Source organism: Olea europaea, chromosome 11 (genome assembly GCF_002742605.1).
Source record: "Olea europaea var. sylvestris chromosome 11, O_europaea_v1, whole genome shotgun sequence".
Lineage (NCBI taxonomy): Eukaryota > Viridiplantae > Streptophyta > Magnoliopsida > Lamiales > Oleaceae > Olea > Olea europaea.
Genome location: NC_036247.1, coordinates 27,835,428 through 27,856,047, shown reverse-complemented (window position 1 = coordinate 27,856,047; position 20,620 = coordinate 27,835,428). Strand labels below are relative to the sequence as shown.

Below are 20,620 nucleotides of genomic sequence, written 5' to 3'. Positions count from 1 at the left end.
GATTCTTGAAATTTTATTTCAATGTTGCTACTTTAACATGTTACCAATGACAATGATTCATTCGGTTTGATGGCACATGTCTAGGAAAGCAGATGATTTAAATTTTAAGGATTCAAGTAGGAAAGGAAAACCATTTTGACTTATATTTGTATTCACCGGCTGAACAATTGTGTTTAACCATTTAGGATATAGAACACAATCGTGAATACAATAATTTAATGTGAGGTTCAAGTATGCTTCATAAATACTTGAGGGGTCGAAAATACTTGAATTAATGTTGAAAAATGAGTTTGGAGTATAGCGAAATGTGATGTTCCTCTAATACAGTTACTATATATCTCTAACACGTTTATAGTACTGTGAGCTCTAATATTACTCACTGGCCGCACGATCTATTTGTCGTATGAAATTTTGTAAGATAGATATTGGGAAGTATTTAAGTTGTTACATTTGTTATCACTTGTGGCTCAGGCCAACCCTATCATGTGCGAGTAGAAGATGTTGGAAAATACAGGTCGTAGGTTGCTCACGTGAGGTGATCTGACCCACAAGACGTTATAAGGGTTGGAAAAAGTGGTTTGAACTTGAAATTTAAACATGCAACTCCCTGTAACCACTGTTAACTCCCACAAAACTTCCAATTTTTGTCTAGCATTTTTGAGAGAAAAAATGATAGAAAAGAAAAATGGTGAAAATTCATATGGAAAAGGTCGCCAAAATTGGAAAGACCCTAAAAATCACTATTTTGACATGAAAATTCATAAAATAAGTCATTTAAATTATGAATAATAATCCCTTTTTTATTGTAATCGAGATTGGGATCATTAGAGTGCAAGAAAATTGCAGATTTAGAAATTTGAAAAGCAAGGTGATTCAACCATTGAAAAGATCTTTGAACTCATCTTTTCAACTAAGGATTCTTGACCCGAAATTTATGTCAAAGAATGCTATGGATTATTACAGGTATCATACACGCGTCATAATTTAGGGTTGCACCGTAATCTTTGTAATGCATAATTGTTCAATGTACCTGATTTTGGTTTCTCATATACTAACTATTTAATTTTTACTGCAACATAATTTACCGTTACATGTCATCTTTTCATAAAATTTGAAATCCATCTTATTGTGTGATTTTCAGTAGACAAGTAACACTACACATTTACATGATTTTATTGTATGCAGTTTCACGTCTCTTTTCCGCTATCATACAAATTTGTGTTACATAATGAATTACACCGAATGTTTGTAACGTGTTTTTGTTAAATGCTGACAAAATTGTGACCCCACAGAATCAAAACTAGGAAGAATGGAATAATAACTAGCAATTTAATCTGTAGTGAAGGACTCGGACGGCAGGATGCAATGGTTCAACAGTACGGATAGCCACTAACTGGGATAATGTACTATGTTCTTTGAGCTTCATGCACCCCTTTTGTTTTCTACTTCATGTTTTCACCCCTCTCCCGCCAGCTGTGTGTAAAATACCTGAATGTGTTTAAAAAAAAAAAAAGAAAGAAAAAAAATTAATTAATTAATTAATTAAAAACGAGAAAGAGCAAACCTCCTCACAAAGAGTGCAGATAAAGGCGATGAATAAATCCATGAATTATGTAATGCTTAGTGAATTAAAAATGAATGCAAGCTGTATAGAAGAAAGGGAATTAAAGAACAACTGCTTATTGACTACGTATCTTGCACCTGATATCTAGAATTTCCACACAGATTCAAAACTAGGAAGAATGGAATAAGAACTAGCAATTTAATCTGTAGTGAAGGTCTTGAAGGGGCAGTACAGATAGCCACTAACTAGGATAATGTGCCGATGTTCTTTGAGCTTCATGCATCACTTTTGTTTTCTACTTCATGTTTTTCATTCCTCTCTCCCGCCATCTGTGTAAAATACCTGAACGTGTAAAAACAAGGAAAAAAAAAAAAATCAAAAACGAGAAAGAGCAATCCTCCTCACAGATTGTGCAGAGAAAGGTGATGAAAAAATCTGTGAATTATGTGATGCTTAGTGAATTAAAAATGAATGCAAGCTATGTATAAGAAAGGGAATTAAGGAACAACTGCTTATTGACTAGGTAACTTGCACCTGATATCTAGAAAGGATTATTATTTACTCTAACAAAGAGTTTACACTTAAAAGATGTTGGAGTTTACACTGCTTTTTAAGAGTTGGGGCACAATGATAAACAAAGTGTACTTTGAATTTCAATGGGACATTTATTTTGGTACTGATCAAGCGACAAGGACACTGTTGCTCCAAGAGAGGCTACATTATGGACTGTATTGGTTCAACGTGTAAATGACTCACACAGCAAGTCCCAACTGGTCGTGTACCATCCACTAGTGGCCAACTCTTATGCTTTATCTAATTCGATCAGCTACTCTTTTTTATATTGATACACTTCTAATGGATTATGGTAATACCCTGAATCTTTGGTATGATCTCCAGTTTTAATTATTTTCTAGAAGACTGCAATATTCAGACCTTGTTTGATCCCCATTTGTTCAAGAATGCATTTTTTTAAAACTCATTTTCAACCACACATTCTTCTATAAAATAATTATACACGAATTTCAAAAACTTTTTCTTACTTTTTAACCACACATTCTCCAAAAAACTACTATTCCATAATTTATTTTATCCCAAAAATGGGAATCAAACAGGGGCTCAATTTTCTACCAATTTAATTTCTTCCGATCACAGCGAAACATTAATTTGCATCTACTAATGGTTCGATATATTACATAAGTCCAAATGTATCTGTTTACCGAATTATTAACACACTCATTACATCCATAGCTGCAAACAACCAAAACAGACCACATTAGTTTTTCAAACTAATCCATCAACCAATTAAAGATCCTTTTCATCAATCAGTTATCACATAGTGATATAAATGTATTTCATATGCAATACCACAATTCAAAAGATAACAGTTCAACAAGCAATCCAATGAGTAGATTACATAAGCATATTGAATTTTCATACACACTTAACACAGCAGTGAAGTCCATGTTTCAAAGATTAAAACTGAGTTGTTGATGTAGCACATTAGTGCTTCAAACTCATTCCAAAATTCAATTTTACATAGAATGTGAATATTCATATGTTGTAGTGCACCACAATAAATAAAATTTTTGAATCAAGATGTAAATCAAATTACTGTCAGGGATATTATCTTGTATTAGGAAATATTGGAGCATATACGAAAATCTCCAATTCTGAGAACAGATTGATGATCGAGTTCGCAAAGGTTAGTTATTAAAGAGTTTGATTCTTCAAGCCGAATCATAAACCCAACCACTTCTCCATTTTTTTGATTATCATTTTCCACTATCTTTTCCGAATTAGCTAATAGATAGGGATGTAATTAGTTAGCGGTAACTTATGCTGGTATTTGACTATGAGTAACAGAAAAGATTTTGGGAGTATTTTGGGATCAAGTATTTATAATGTTATTTTGTATTCTACATAGTATTTTAGATATATATTCAAAGATATATAGTATATATAGAATTGTTATTTTTATGTAAGGTAAATGTGATTTTTTTCCCATGTAATATTGCAGAAATTATAACACTACTTGCCTCCATATTTTAGAAGACATGTTGGAATTAAAAATTACGAGACCAAAAGAAAGACGTTTAAAATTAGTGAGGTGATGGAATAGAGACATAACCGTGAGTGGATAGAGTTTGATCAAACACCTTCACTCATTGCAGTAATGTACCAAGTGTTCAAGGATGCTGTTGGCATTGTGACGGTCCCACTCCAATGATTCCCACCATTCTTCCTCTTCTCTCGCTATCCTGATTAATTCAAGAGAAGGGGGAGGAGATGGTTGTCCATCGAGAAGCCGCAGATATAAAGGCACTTCATCATTTTAATGCCCACCAAATGAATTTCCTGAATAGAATCACAACAAATCATACCCTTGCAGATGCTCTTCAGTCATGGCAGATATCTCAGATACAAATATTTTTAAACATGGAAATGTGGTGTCTTTACTACTACTGTTTACTCCATCATTGTTGTCATCTTCTATTATCTCCTCCATTCGTGAACAACTAGTAACGGTCAAGTGTTGGAGGTTATGGAAATTGCGCACCAAACTCAGAGGGATAAGCTTCTTCATTTTATCACACAATTCAATCGTCAACTTTTTGAGACAGGAAAATGAGCCGAGTGGAAAAGGTGCAACTGCTTCCCACATGAAGAGACCAAAAAATTTTGGCAAATTTTCCAGGGACAACGATTGAAAGCTTTTAAATGGGGCCCCACCAGACTGTTGTTCTTCAGCAGATGATAACCTCATAATGCACTCTATTTTATCCTCATTTAATATTGTGCATGACTTCAAATCCCTAGCACCATTCAGAATTGGGAAATCATCTAATAAGCAACTACCCATGCCACTTCTCCTAAAGTATAATTCCTCAATATCTCGCAACAGCAAATTCTCATCTTTGCCTGAAGAGGATTCTATGAGACTGTCATCTCCAAAACTTATCTGTTTACAAGATAATGTATGAATAGCATCAGATTCATAACTTTTGTCAGAGCTTAAAACAATAGCATAGGAAATGAGTCGCCTATTAATTTGTTGAGACTTTACTAATTGATTGAGGTTACTTACGCTATTTAATCAGCCTTCTAATACTTCCAAGTGTTTAAATGCCTCAACTTCTTTTATTGGCATACATATATGACTTGGCAATGAGAGTCTCTGAAGATGTGAGAATTTATGCAAAGCCTTTGTTGGTAACACCTTTAATTTAGGACATCTCAAATATAGAAATCTGAGGTTGATTAAGCTATCCATACCTTGGGGTACTTCCTCAATACTGGTACCTGTGAGGTCCAAATGTCTCAATTCCTTGAGCTTTTCCAAGGATGGCACTGACTCCAGTTTATTACAAAATTTCAGCAGTAATGTTCTTAGATTCTCCAAGTCTGACATGGAATCTGGCAAGTTCTGAATAGAAGTGTCACTTAAATTGAGAGTCTGTAGACCATGCATGTGCTCAAAGAAACAATTTGGAATTGACTTCAGAGGATTTTGTCTCAAAATTAATGTTAAAAGTCCACAACACTTGGGTGTCATGCCAGGTGGAATTTCCTCTATAGAGTTATTCATCAAAGAAACCACATCCAAATCGTCTGTCCATTCTTGCACCTCTGGTATCTCCCCTAAGCTATGTCCAGCTTTTACCATGTATCTAGGCTTCTTGATCCATATTGCCATGCTTCTCATCATATAATGCATCTTCACATGCCGATCTGTTGAAGCCCTTTCCAGTAAGCAGGCTCCCTCCAATTGATTCAGTATTGCATGACCTTGGTCTATCTCAGCTCCCAACCCTTTATAACTTCTCTCCACCAGCTTTTCTGAAATGAAACTTTCAATCAATTCTTCTCTTGGAATAGGATGGTTTTCAGGATACAGGGAGCAAGTCAAGAAACAACTTTTTAGTTTTGTATTACTCAGTTGTTCATAACTATCCGAGAGTATTGGAAAAACATCATTTTCCATGACGGCAAGACCCATACATGAATTTTCCAGTGCTCCTGATGTATATCTCCAATCTTCAATGTCATTTTTTCCCCTCATGCTTTTAGCTAATTTAACAAGTGCAAGTGGCAAACCACCACACCGTTCTACCATTTTATTGCAAATCCGTTCTACCTCAGGATGACGTTCAACTCTGCAAAGTTGATTAAAGAACAATTCCAAAGCTTCTTGATGGGGAAGTGTGTTCACTTTTATAATTCTGTGGCAGCCCATCCATTGATAAACGTTTTCTGATTGAGTTGTTATGACCAATTTGGAACCGGTCATTCCTTCAGAAATACCGATATCCTCTAAATCGATTTGTTTCATGACGTTGTCCAATATTAGGACAAATTTCTCCCTTTTCTTGAGTACCTGAGAGAGTTTAGCTGCCCTTTTTTTCACACCATTCTCATCCGATAAATCCAGTTTCAAGAAAACAGCAATTTCATTCTGCAATTTGTAGATTGTAAATTCTTCAGAGACTGTGATCCAATAAACTTGACCACAGAATCTGGGCTCCTCCAAGAGCTTATCATGGACATACATTGCCACAGTTGTTTTACCTACTCCTGCCATTCCATAAATGCCAATGCTTAAGACGCTATCATCCATTAACGACACCCAAATTTCATCAACAATTTGAAGGAATGCTCGGCCATTGTGTTTGGATGAAACCAATAGCGGGGCAATCCTCTCATCAACCTCAATATAAAGCTCATTAAGATAACCAGTTTGCTCAAGAAGCTCCATCGCTTCCTTAGTCATTGTTTCAACCCGTTCACTCAACATTTTTCGTGCAAGAATTCTGCCCCGTTGTACTTCTGCTCTCAAGGTTTCAAATTCTGTTATTAAGTCTTCAACATTACCCAACCAATCTTCAACCTCTGTCTTGCGTTTTTTTCTTGGAAGATACACTGCATTTTGTAATTTTGCATGCAAATCATCCCTTCTCCTTGTCAGCAAATCTTTTTTTTTTTGAAGAATGTTTGTATTCTCCTCTAAGTCTATGCTTACAAACAAGAGAGCTTTTTCAACGATTTCAGAAAAATCAACCATCTGATTTACCCAAGCAAACATTGTTATATAGAGTCAGAAAAGCAATTAAACGATTTCTAAAAACTCACCATTTCAGCTCACAGGAAAATGGGAAACACTGTGCAGACGCTTCCTCACAGTACAAATCGAACCAAACAATTTCAGTATCATCAAGAAGATCAAAATCAAGAAATCCCAGAAGTTGAAAATCAAGCATTCACTTGCGAAATATGCATCGAAGAAATAAGAATCAATACGAAACGTACAGCAAATAATCTGAATTTCTGATAAGCTACTGACGTAAAAGGCTGGAGATATTTTGGGAAGAGAAGATTCAAGAAAATTGGAATGATGAATGATTCAAGAAAATTGGATTCAAGAAACTTGGAATGATGAATGGGTTAACAGAGTAAAGTTTGAGCGTAAGAAATATCCGGGGAATTTCCATCAGTTTCTTCTAAAAATATCCCTATTTTATTTTTAATTTTTTTTTTTTTTTAGCAAAATGTTCATTTTACCTTTTGTAACACATTCTTAGGAGCAATAACTACTTAATTTGAATGTAATTAATGATGTGATGTAATGATTTGTTTTATATATTTTAAACTTAATATACGACTATTATATTTAATATGAATTTTTACTAAAAATATGGTAAAAAATTAAAAAAAATACACATAAACACGTGTGAACGCAAACCCTACCTTCTTCTTTACCATCTTCATTCCATCATCAACAAGTGAAAACTATTGATCAATCTCAAATGTGAGCTACTATAAATTATTTATATTTTTATATCATAGTTTACTACTTTAAATGTTTAATACAATATGGTCATTTAATTGAACTTTTTAAATATCTTATTCATTGATTGTTTTATTTTTGATATATTTTTTTAAGGGAAAAAATACCAACATCTTTTGGAAAATGTGAAGGATTCCATATTTAATGAAGCATTTAATTATTTCTTATTTATTTGTGGGAAGATATTGTGTTGTTGTAGTTGAAAATTGATTATCACCATTGATGTTTTCAATAACTTCTTCCAAAGAAGCAAACACATATTTTTTAAGCTTCTTCGAAAATTATGGTAGTTCAACTGTCGAATAGGATCTTCTAAATCGTTGGGTTCAACGTTTGAGCTGTCGAACTCAACATTTACTAACTGTCGGATAGGCAATTTAACTGTTGATTTCGAGACCAGAAAACTATTAACACCCTTTCCTTTTTGGTACTACATGGATCTAAATATTCGCATATGGAATGTACAGATTTCTCACCTTTGCAGTCCCAACATTTCAAGTATGAGTCATTATTTGAGATTCATTGTATCGCATAGGAAAAGTTTGTTCATGTGGATGACGAATGGAAGTAGAGAGGAAACAAAACAACTTCCATTTTAGCTCCAAGAAGTATTATCGTAGCTGAACTTGTGTTACGATTGAAGCAGAAACTTGGTATTGTTGAGCCTCGCACTGAAATTGAATTGAAGTTCAAAGTCCGGAACTTAAATACACCTCTAGTCAAAATATGCGACGATGAAGGATTGAATTAGTACATATCTGTTCATAAGGAAACTGCAATCTATGTTACTATTTTGGAAATCGAGCTCTCGAGTGTTGACATAGAGAGGGATGCAAAATGTGCAAGGAATTTGTTCGCCTCAGTGGATGTGCCCCAAAATGTATATCATGATATCATTGGCACAGTGCGTCGAACAATAATGCACCCGAACCTCCAATTGTTAAGAAGGAGGTTGAAGCATTAAATGAGAACTTAGACAACCCGTTACATGGTACAAAGGGTGCTAATATTGCTAACATTGACGAGTAAATGTCCTCACATTCCATAACTTTGGGCATATATGATTGGATTACACCTGTGGATACATCTGATCTCGCCGAAAAGTAAATATTCTTTAGTAAGAAAGAGTTGTACTCAAAGATTCGTGCACTTATTTTGCAAGATAAGTTCCAATTTTAGGTCAACAGTTCAAGCATGAAAATGTTAACTGTTGTATGCACGGACGTTAATTGCAAGTGAATGCTACGTGTTTCGACTATCAAGCAATCTACAATCTTCATGATCCATAAATTCAACAACGTGCACGGGTGTTCCGTTGATTTTCGTCGTGACGCACATTGGCATGCCACTATTATCAATTGTTGCCGAGCACATTTTGTATAAACTGAATAATTCATACCAATCGTATGACCATACCGCTATTGCACGTGACATAGAACATGAGTTCGATGTGAAAATCAGTTACAACAAAGCACGTAAGGGGAAGTTGGCTGCTTTCCATGTGCTACAAAGTACACTGGGGGACAGTTTTCAAAAACTATTGTCATACTGCCACATCCTAGGGGAGAGTAACCCGGGGACAGTAATCCACATCGAAATTGATTCTCTTGATAGGTTTCATTACATCTTCCTTGCAATCTATGCAAGCATTCGTGGTTGCGTGCAATACTTGAGGCCCATTATTTGTGTTGACAACAGTCACTAAAAAGGTCCATACAAAGGTACACTTATAGTGGCAACTGTCCAAAATGCCAACTAGCAGATTATCCGTTAGCATGGAGTATCGTGGATGCTGAAACTAATAAATCCTAGATGTGATTTATGTCAAACTTGAAAGACCTTATAGGCGACTAGAAAGAACTTGTATTTGTTTTAGATAGGAAAAAAGTATTGAGAAAGCAATTGTACAGTTATTTCCGTTGTCTCACCATGGTTGTTGTATATGGCATATGGAAAAGAACTTAATACAGTAGTACAACAATGCAAGTGTAATATTTTATATTCAAACGAGTTGCTACAACTTATCGAGTCAAAGAGTTTGAAAGACTCATGGGATAGATTCGTAGGTTGAGCAAAAGATCGTACAGGTACTTAAAGTGAGTAGGTTTTTCTTTTTGGTCTGGAGCACTACTCATTGGCCACTGGTACAACATTATGATGAACAACAACGCATAATCTTTGAACTCGATGTTGAGACAAGCCCGTTCGTTATTTATCACCTGCTTGGTTGAACACATTCGGAGTACTATGTAAAAGTGATTTTACGAACGTCGAATAAATACGATTGAATGCAGTACCATATTGTCCTCCGTCAAGGATAGAGAACGAGTTATAGACGACATTCGAATCTGGTAGTAGGCTTCAAGCTCATGTGTTGACAGACAACTTAACCTAAGTTGGAATATTCAACGACACGAACATATTAGACTTTTCCGATGACATGTGCATGTGTTATGAGTTCTAACTAAATCGTATGTCATGTGTTCATGCAACTCTTGTTGCTTGCTTGAAAAGGAAGTCTCTATACGACCTATGCTCCCCTTATTACACATTTGAATACTGGAGGGGTGCCTATAGAAAAGCTATATATCCTGTTACGAGGGAAGTGGACTCGATTGTTCCGAACTTAATTTCATGTACTCCTATTTTGCTACCCCTCGTATGTCGTCCTCCAGATAGACCACCTATACGGCGTAAGATTTCTAGATACGAGTCTGCATCGTCAAGCAGGAAATGCACTCACTGTAGTCAAGTTGGTCATAACCAAACCATATGTTCAAACCCCAATACAACACAAGTTTCTTAGACAGTCGCTCTATGTCGTCGTCCTTGTTGTATGTACAATGTTCCCTACTGCATTGTATATTATGAAGTTATATTATCATATTGTTGTCATTATCGTTAGTGGACGTTAGTGCTTCTTATGTTCATATACAAATTATGGAAGCTTATGTTGACGACATGCACAACATCCCGACAATTAAACTGTCGGTCCTAGCAGATGTCTTATTAGTTCTTGACAGTTGATGAAAAAGTACACAAAGCATTACAGATAAGGTAAAGGATGAACTGCATATTTGTTCAAAAAAAATAGACACAATGTGAGACTGATTTGCTGATTCTTTAAAATCGTACAAAGGCCCTTCAACTTTATGGTTGTTCAAAACAATTCAACCTATAAATTCAAAAATTTGTATCACAATCCTCTAAAAATTCTAATTTCAATCCCCACAAAATAAATTGTAATTAGTAACATTATAAATAATGGACTCGATTCACGCATAAATGAAAACATCATTTACCAATAATTAGTATTACTATGACGAACATAAGAAGGAGGACAATTACCAAAATTGGATCGAAATACTTTAACAGTTTCACAGTTGGAGAGCTTTTTGAAATTTTTGAAAAAATCAGCAACAAAAATCTCATTTTCGTTATCTTTATTGCTTCTCATGCTTGAACGCTGAGGATTTCACAGAAGCATACATACCTGTCATAACATCTACTCAACCTTAGGTGTTTCCCAATACATTATCAACTTAAAATATTTTCTTCAACTTACATTGCCATTAGCATTTCATTATTGTTCATAGATAGGCGAATATGTGTTCAACTTGATAAGCAAAATACAGATCCATTGACAACATTTTGCATTACAGCTTGATAGTTCATCTGTCGTTCCTGACAAACTGTTTATCATTCTCAACACTTGGATCGGAGTACTAAAAATACACTACACGAATTTGAACATTAGGGGCGTGGTCATGTTGACTTTTTGGTAAGGACATTACCAAATTCATCCTTGCAAAAGAAAGGACTATACATAACTTATTACACTACGTTTTATTAGCGTCTACTTCATTCGTCGTCAACAGCTGAACCTTCTCCCCTGCCCTCTTCATTTGACTCATCCGATGAGATAACAATTATCTCATTCTGTAGTACGTATGCCAAGCAAGTCGCTGTCGTCGAATTCATCTTCGTACCAAATCATGACCTCAAACACCACGTCAATCATCGTCCCTTCAGTCACAACTTCATCCAAGTTGGAAAAAGGAACAGCAGAAGTGGCTCTCCTACCAATATAAGGGTTAACTTCCTCATCATCTGATGAAATGTAGATTGGAAACAACGGGGATGAATCGGGAACTTGCAAAAGCTTGTTTAGGTTGAATGATTTGTTGCTTTCCATGGACGAACTCATTATGTCGATGTGATGCAATTAATGAAACGGTTTGTGGATGTGAGAAATTGAAAGTCTCACAATACTAATGAAGTTTTCTATGTGTAACTAACAATGAAGTCATGCTATTTATAACCAACTTGAAGGGAAGAAGTAATTATGGTCATTTACGAGTTCGAACTTCAAGAGTAGGCATTACCAACATAATGTAAGCAGCAACACGCCTCATCTAAAGAAATTTATGTTTGTGAATCTGCTGAAACCTATATAAATGGTATAAATTATCCCCAAGAGTCATTGAAATGTAATGTGAATCAAAAACATAAAAACTAAGTATTACACGGTATCCCACTATCCATTGAAAGTAAGAAACAATTATTTCTTGAAGCACAGTATTACATTCAGCTCATCTTCAGTTATCGTATTACAGCATTTACAACATTGAAAGTAAGAGACGGTATTATTTCTCGAAGCAAATGGATGATATTGACAAAATGTTAGGCAGGTGCAAAGGTACAATTTAAACAAACAGTATCCAACGGCTCGACATCTAATAATGTAGTTTAGCCAAAAGTCTTTAACGACAATATCCCACTATCTAACAAACAAAGTCGCATAAAATTCATCATTGGACTGAAATATTACACAGTAACGGAATATACAAACGTTCATCCAGTGGGGATCATGGACAATATATAGGCCAGTAGTTACTCCATTGCACACTTCCTAATGATTCGTTGCTTTCCTCGACAATGAAATATTGATATTTTGCATACGTGGCCTTCTACACGTGTAAGGCCACCAGGCTCATCTGAAGGAGCTCATGATTTTGCAACGGCTGTTCGACATTATGCTATAAGTTAGCCCCAAGCATGTAGGTATACAAAGCTAAATAATGAAATGCACGTACCACTAGTAACGAATTTTGCAAGGACAATCTAGTACTTTTTTCGTAATGTAACACAATTGTTTCACACAACCTGTCATGAATCCTCCAAAGCCATATAGATCTCATTAAATGCTTCATTCACTGGTTCGTAATGGTGCTCTACATTTCCAACCACTGACTTTTAAAGAATATATTGGAATTGCATGTGATCCGAAGCTTATGTGAAATGACTCATGACAGTGGCAACAGACTAATGTGACACAATTTATAACCACTATGTCCATTATTAAACTATATGACATAGGAGTTCAAACTACAAGAGTAGGCATCACCAACATAATGTAAGCAGCAACACGCCTTATCTAAAGAAACTTATATTTGTGAATTTGTTGAAACCCATATAAATGGTATAAATTATCCCCAAGATTAATGCCCCATAAAGTCGTATAGAAATGCAAAACAGTTCACCTTCATCATCATATAGGCTGCCAATCTAATATAAACTCATGATGGAAGTCTGTTGATTCATACAATGTATCATAAATCCTCCTTCGCCACATGCACGTCATTAACAGCCTCGTTCACGTCCTCATGAGGTACATCTACATTAGCCATATTGACAACAACGTGTTTGAATTGCATGTGATCCGACACTTACGAACAATGTCTTACGACAGTGGTGGTAGGCTTATACAACTGATCATCGAAAAATTACGTCAGTGACTAAACAATGTAACTTACGAGTGTGACGAACATCATTAGACATTAATTAATGAACTGAAGATTCAAGTAACAAAAGAACGACACAAATAATTGTGAATGGAATATATAAATAGTTTCAGCAAAAGTAAATAAGCATACCGCAACCTGCCAGGAGAGAAATGCGTCTACGCGTCACCACGCTACCCAGGAGTCATTGAAATATAATGTAAATCAAAAACATAAAAATTGAGTAACCCTGTTAATTAAATTCCTTCACCACCCAAACCAATTCAATGAAATGCAAAACCAAGTTCAACGGCGTCCCCATGCTGAGCTAACAATTCATTCACACTTATTTCTTTATTCTCTTCACCATCTCCCTCATTTATGGAGTCCTGGTAACGAGTGTTGTACGTCGAAGGCATGCGATCGTCGCATCTTTGTAGTAACTCCGCCTTCTGCTTCGACTACAGTTAGGGTTGTTAATGGATTGGATTTTGATCCGAATTCGATGAAATTAATGGGAGATGGATTTAAAGTCTCAATCTGATAACCCGATTAAGATCCGAATCCAAAAATTTGTTAATTAAATGGAATAAATATGGATAAAGGTCAATCCGATCCGACAACAGCCCGATCCAATTTTCTAATAATATAATATATTTTATAATAATATTATCCAATCTGATAACAACCTAAGCGTGCTTTCTTTAAACTTTGTTTTACTGTTAAATGATCGAATAATACATGGGCATACAAAGAGAAGCTTTGAAACTTGAAAAGAGACCTTTCAATATCCTGTACATTAAACCCAAGCAATACAAACAGACCTTTCAAGTTTCAAGAACCAAAACAAAATTCTCAAAGATTCATTTCTCCTCCAAATCCAATACCCACTTCTGTGCTTCCCAGAGTTTCAATTTTTTTATTTTTCACTTATCTCCATCTCATTTGCAGTAAGCCAGTAAAAACCATCACTCTTGCCTACTTTTTTCTAGTGATTTTAGCGGGTTTGTGTTTTCGTAGCTTTGCTTCACCCTTCTTACCAGTTTTTTTTTTTTTGACAATTTGTTGTTAGATAAGTACTGCAATTATATAAGACATCATTTATTCATAATTCCTTTGCAATTAGAAAGTCATTGAAATTATTTTCTTATCATGCCTTACTGTTTGTTGCAAAGGATCTGTCCCTGGTATAATACAGGATTAAAGTGCCTTGAAATGATTTTCTTATCACACCTTACTATTTAAGTGATCTATTAATGTCTTTAAAGGTACAGTTTAAACTAGAATTAATCATGTTAAAGCCACAACAATCATTTGCATTTGGGTAAGAAAATAATTCTTTAATGATTTTCAAGGAGTCAAGAAAATCCAGAAATAAGTAGGCAATGATCAGTGTACTATTAACAACCATTTTATTAATTGGTCTTCTCAACATAACATTAATGTTGAGTCACACTTGCATTAGGATCAGGAAAAATCCTTACAGAGAAAACATGCACTATTTGTCATTCTTCAATTTTTTCCCTTACATGTTCTGTAACTCTTTTACTACCTTTACATACCATTTATTCATTATTGAATAAGAATGATAGATTTTGTCAAATCTTCAATTAGTATCTTCTTGCATTGTTGCATTCTTTCCTAATTTTCTCATTTCGATCTTGATTTTTCAACTTTTCAAATATGTACAATGGTCGAGAAGGTCGGCATTGAAGCAGAGAAAAAAGATGGTGCTTGCAATGTTATACAAGTTAAAGATTCACCTCCACCTTCTCCTAAGAGATGAAAATTGACTTCCAGGGTATGGGATGATTTTGTAAAATTTAAAGGGCTGAAAGGAAATGAGATTGCACAATTAAGCATTGTCGTAAAGAATTTGTAGAGGAGAGTGGTAAAGGAACTAGCCACTTAAAGAATCACTTGAAAAGGTTTAATGAGAAAGGTAGTACGGACATTGGTCAACAAATGCTATCCATTTCCAAAAGTTCCTTAGAGGCTGCTGCCATAGTTAAAAATCATAAGTTTGACCAATTGAAACTACGATGGATTTTGCTAAGATGGTTATCATGCATAATTATCCTTTTAATATGGCTAAACATGAATATTTTGAGATCTTTTGTATTGGTTTGTAAGCTTGTGTCAAGAAATACAGTGAGGTCTGATATATTTGAAGTTTATAAAAGTGAAAATGAGAAGTTATACAACCACCTTGGGGAGACTTCCAAGTAGAATCACTCTAACTACTGATATTTGGACATCTGACCATTAAGATATTGGTTATATATACTTGACATCTCATTTTATTGATGATGATTGGGAATTGAACAAAAAAATAATTCGTTTTAGATAGATTGAATATCCTCATGATGCAGAAACACTTTTTAGATACATCATTGATATGATTTTGGATTGGAATCTGGAGAAAAAAATTGTTCGCCATGGTGGTTGACAATGCTTCTGTCAACGATGCGATGGTAAGAAGCTTGAAATGTTGGCTTTTGTGACAAGTCTACAATACATTTGGAAGGTGAGTTATTTCATGTGTGTTATAGTGCTCATATTCTTAATTTGATTGTGCAAGATGCGTTAAAAGTAATTGGAGAGTTTATTCACAAGGTTAGAGAAACTATGAAGTATTTGAAAAGGTCTTCATATGCAACACAGAAGTTTACTCGTGTAAAAAATCAACTTAAGTTGGAAGATAAGAAGAAGTTAAAGATGGATTGTTCTACTAGGTGGAATTCTATTTTTCAAATGATTGAAAGTGCAATAGCGATGAAAGAGGTGCTTTGGCGCTTAGCACAAATAGATCGTAACTATAAACTCTATCCAAGTGATGAAAAATGGAAAATTGATAAAATTTTATGTGATTGCTTGAGAATATTTTATGATGCAACAAATCATTTTTCTGGTTCTCATTTTCCCACATCAAATGTGTTTTTTCCTGATGTTTGTAATATTCAACTACATTCATCTAAGTGGGAAAGTAGTGAGCATAGCTTTTTGTGTATAATGGCTGGCCCAATGAAACTGAAGTTTGTTAAATATTTGGAGGAATGTTGTTTGATATTAGCAGTTGCTGTCGTTTTTTATCCAAGATTTAAAATGGATTTGGTTGAATATTATTATGATAAGCTATATGGTGTTGATGCTCATATTTGTTGAAAGAGTTTGTAAGACAATATTTGACATTTTCAATGAGTATGATGATAATTTATCTCAATCTCAAGTGGAAGTAAGTCAAGAACTTGGTTCTAGTAGTGATCATGGAATGGGGGCTTCTCTAGAGGAGGAGTTGAGTGGGTTTGATCCTTGGTCAATACAATCTCGATCTTTTAATTTGTCATGTTCTTCTAAAAATTCGAAGTCAAAGAAGTACTTGGAGGAGCCATTATTTCCAAGAACTGAAAATTTTAAAATTTTGAATTGGTGGAAGATCAATAGTGCTAAATTCCCCATTCTTGGAAAAATTGCTCGTGACATATTAGCTGTTCCAGCAACTATTGTTGCATCTGAGGCTACATTTAGTGTAAGAGGGAGAGTAATTGATGATTTTTGTGCTTCATTACTTCCCGAAATTGTAGAGGCTTTGATGAATCCACAAGATTGGCTTTTCTCTTTAAAAAAGAAGAGTAAGTATGCTGATTATTGAGGTTGGTTATATTTTTTTTCCAAGTCGTTATATATTATTATTTATTCTTTATAAGTACTTAATTTCTAATGTCCTTGTAGAACTTGACATGAATTCTACAAACAAGGCCCCACAAAATAAAAAATAATGCTTCTTAAGGATTGGAGCTAATGTAAGTTTTACTTATAATTCTATGTTTTCAATTGCTTGAAATGATATTTTTTTGTATACCTTTTATTTTTAAACATTTTTTTTTTGTAGGTGTGGTGGAATGGTGGATGATATGATATGGAGAAAGAGCCGAAACTTTTAAACCAGTGCTCGAGAATTTCTTTTTCCTAGTTTTAGTTGCTTACTTCTCTCTAGAACATTTGTTGGATATGTATTCATTGTAATATGCATATTTTAGTTCGTTTTATCTTGTGGATTATTCTCGAACATGCCAATTGCCAGCATGTTAATATGGTTATTTTCTTGTATTGCAATAAAAATGAACTTGTAAAATATTTCGGATCGAATTATCGAATTGGATATCCGATAACATAGTGAATCGGATATGGATTTAGCAATCAAATATTCATTAGATTCTCTGATCGAATTTATGAAATACACTTATAGGATCGGATCAGATATGGGTAAGTCCGATCTATATCTAATCTAAACGGATCGAGTTACTTAGCCAAAATTCTCTCCACTTACCATACATAATATAAACACTAGTTTCAAATACACATCTTACCGTTAACATCCGTCACGCCGCAAGTCAAGTGCTCCTCATCGCTCATTGGGCCCTATGCTTTGAGGTCCAGGCCTCATCCATCTGTATGAAAACAAGACACATATGTAATACTGTCACGTTCAACATTTATAACGGCAGATATTAACTCATGAGATCAAACTATAGTACAAAACATTATATTTTCGAATACACAACGTACATATCGTTCACATCCTGCACTTAAGTATCGAATGAACCCTCATGCGCATCTGGCTGTGGGTCAATTTATTCTCCATCTAGTTCAAAACAACAATTGAAATGATGAAAATGAGTTCGATTTTTTGAAACAACACATAGTAAGTACACAAGTAGATGAGGTGAAATAACGATTTTCAAATTACGGAATAAATAATGCACATACCTTGCGGTTCTTCGTTTGCAGTAGGCAATGGCACATCCTGGTCATCCGGGCATGGCTCTATGTATCTTCCATATATGTCTGTGTCACAGTTGCAATATTAAGAAAAATATGAGCAACGGGTAGAATGGAAACTGCTCAAACATATGTTATATGTAATAATCTTAACTTTTCTATAAGTAATACACATACCTCGTGGTATACTACCTGATACTCCGGCCTCATTCTTGGGTACCATCGCATCTATAGTGTTGGTCAAATCGGGTGGGGGCACGAGGGTAGATATGAACTCCCGAAGTCTTGTAGTTTTGAAGGTTACATGCTAATTGATTACAAATTTCACTGTTCACAGTTGCATTTCAATAAAGATTATCTAATCCAACAACATTTCCTCAACTTTCGCTCTCTTCAAAAAAGCTCTCAAAGTTCCATCTATCGTGTATGTGGTCGTGGCACGAGACGAGAAACTCGTAGCGCGCGAGGTGTGGAAGACACACTCATGTGCCCTGCACGGGTATGCTCATCGTCGTTATCACTGTCTCCATTGTCTTTAGTACTTGACTTATTGCGATCACTACCCGACCGCTCCTATTCGTCATCAGGTCCAGATATCTCATCCTCAGCGGTTCTCTATTGGACTCTCCGTCGTTGGAATCCTCAGTAGACAATTGTCCACTATCTCCACTGCCGAAACGCGATGCATGAAACTGTGGCATGACGATGTTCCTGGTAATGTCATCCAACACGGTCATAGAGAGATCATTGTATGGCACAAGAGTGGACACATATGGTTACTCACGCTCAAAATCGGTGGGACGTAGCATTACGTACATGTGCAGTTGCGAAATAAGGTTTCAAGTGTCAGATGAGAAGGTACGCAGGAAACGAAACGTTCATTATAACAACATGAAACATGAAAGATCGTACCTATACATTCTTGAAAAATGCCTCGTATGTATGATGTTGTGGCTATTTTCTAGATGACCAGCTAAGAAGTCGTGGCATTCGTTCACCGAGTTGTTGACCGAAACGTTCATCAATCTTTGAAAACACCTCTTATGCCCATATTTGTGGCAGGAAGAAAAATTTATGCTAAATTGGTGAAATTGTAGGCACGAAAATATAGTTGTGTTAAATCAAGCATGATAACATAAAAGTAATTATTCGTACCTACATGGTAATAGGAAAGACGTGAACCGTGTAAGTGATCTTCTTCTCCATCTTCCTCTTCACGTCGTGGAATTTCCTTACCCAACCACCCCGAAATCCCTACAACATATGTCTGTATCCCACACTACCCCAAGGATTGGCAAAATATAAGTCAAGGTCATCGACAATTGATAGTGTGTCCCAATTGATACCGACATTATTATCCGGAGCATTGAAAACTCTTTCGACAATTAGAACTAGGCCGTTGTAATAATTAGCTCGGGTCGTCGAAGGTTAGACAAAAGTAGTCTGGAGTTGCGCACAAGAAATCTTGTCAATGGATTTGAAGTACCTCTCTTTCAACCCCTTCTCTCTAGCACTCGAGTGAAGTGATCGCCCTTCGAGAAAAGACCATATCTTAACCCTGTCACAACAGCGTACTCCTACAAACCGAACCTCATCATGTGGCCTTACACGTTGAACCACAGCTCCTTCACCTTATCAGTGTGGGTGGTTCTCAAAACTAGCTGTTGGATTAGTTGGGTGGAGACTTGTATGTCAGGAACCTCGGCCAGAAATCCCAAACAGGAGTTACGAAAGTCCTCGTGTTTTCCCTCATTGAAATGCTCCATCACCTTCTTGACATACTTCAAGTTGCTTCATTGCGAAATGTAGGCCCACAACCATGCATATTCCGGAATGAAAAATTCAAACTCCATCTGTCCTACAAGGTGCAGTGAGAAAAAGTTTGGAGTTAGATCATAATGTAAAACATAATGTATCGCATAAAACACGTGCATGAACCAAACATCATAATGCCACACACGTGAAACGGTAATGCATGACACTCGAACATTGGCAACATGGACAAGATACATTTAAAGACATCTGATGAGCAAAGAATTTTTATTGTTTGCACATGTGATTACCCCATCGCAAAAAGGTCCAAGTGTGGTGGACAACTGACATCACCTGTCAGGCAGACAGTTTATCTATCGATACCCGAAAGTTAATCTCGAGAAATGACTTCCATCTGTGGTTATGCAGCCATCTGTCGAGATTGTCAGAGCTGAACTGTTATTTCTATAGCTATCTATAATAATAAACCCATTCGTAACAAGCATTCGTTGCATGATTTAGTCACACCTAATGTACATGTAAAATAGTATTCAACAACAAAAAGGGTGAAGAAAAAAAGAGTCGATTGCCAACTGTGAGTTATGCATGCAAAGTTGTGTACATAATTCTCTGAACGTGAATGTGTTTACTGAAGATGCATATTTAAGTTATTATTCAATATTCTACCTTTCAGTAGCATGAGAAAAAGGACATGTAACAACAAACTGAAATCACAAAATTCCATATGTCAGCAGAAGAGCAAACATAGTGCCACGCTAAATGGAAGATGTGTAACATATGTATTCCTAAGTGACGCATCAACATGTCTTGATTTATTGTAATGTGTCGGAGAATTATGAAGTGTTTGTTTGCAATCCGAGGACATATAGTTGCACT

General features: G+C 35.5%; 2 protein-coding genes across 7 annotated transcripts; one reads left to right on the top strand and one right to left on the bottom strand.

The window, feature by feature from the left end:
• Positions 1-1,143: 1,143 nt before the first annotated feature.
• LOC111403945 (disease resistance protein RFL1-like) lies at positions 1,144-7,017 on the bottom strand. 6 transcript variants are annotated; one of them, XM_023032630.1, is made up of 4 exons: positions 4,650-7,017; positions 3,693-4,523; positions 1,702-1,906; positions 1,144-1,488 (listed from the first exon to the last, which is right to left on the bottom strand). In XM_023032630.1, the coding sequence occupies exon 1, from the start codon at positions 6,642-6,644 to the stop codon at positions 4,659-4,661; it is 1,986 nt and encodes a 661-aa protein (XP_022888398.1). In that variant the 5' UTR covers positions 6,645-7,017; the 3' UTR covers positions 1,144-1,488; positions 1,702-1,906; positions 3,693-4,523; positions 4,650-4,658. The 6 variants fall into 6 exon arrangements, with proteins under 6 accessions (XP_022888398.1, XP_022888402.1, XP_022888397.1 ...); XM_023032634.1 differs by having other exon boundaries at positions 4,838-7,017; XM_023032629.1 differs by having other exon boundaries at positions 3,693-7,017.
• Positions 7,018-14,879: 7,862 nt separating this feature from the next.
• LOC111404651 (zinc finger BED domain-containing protein DAYSLEEPER-like) lies at positions 14,880-16,841 on the top strand. The gene is made up of 5 exons (XM_023033428.1): positions 14,880-14,939; positions 15,323-15,414; positions 15,742-15,973; positions 16,169-16,224; positions 16,325-16,841. Exons 1-5 carry the CDS (start codon positions 14,880-14,882, stop codon positions 16,839-16,841), a joined length of 957 nt encoding a protein of 318 aa, XP_022889196.1.
• Positions 16,842-20,620: the final 3,779 nt, after the last annotated feature.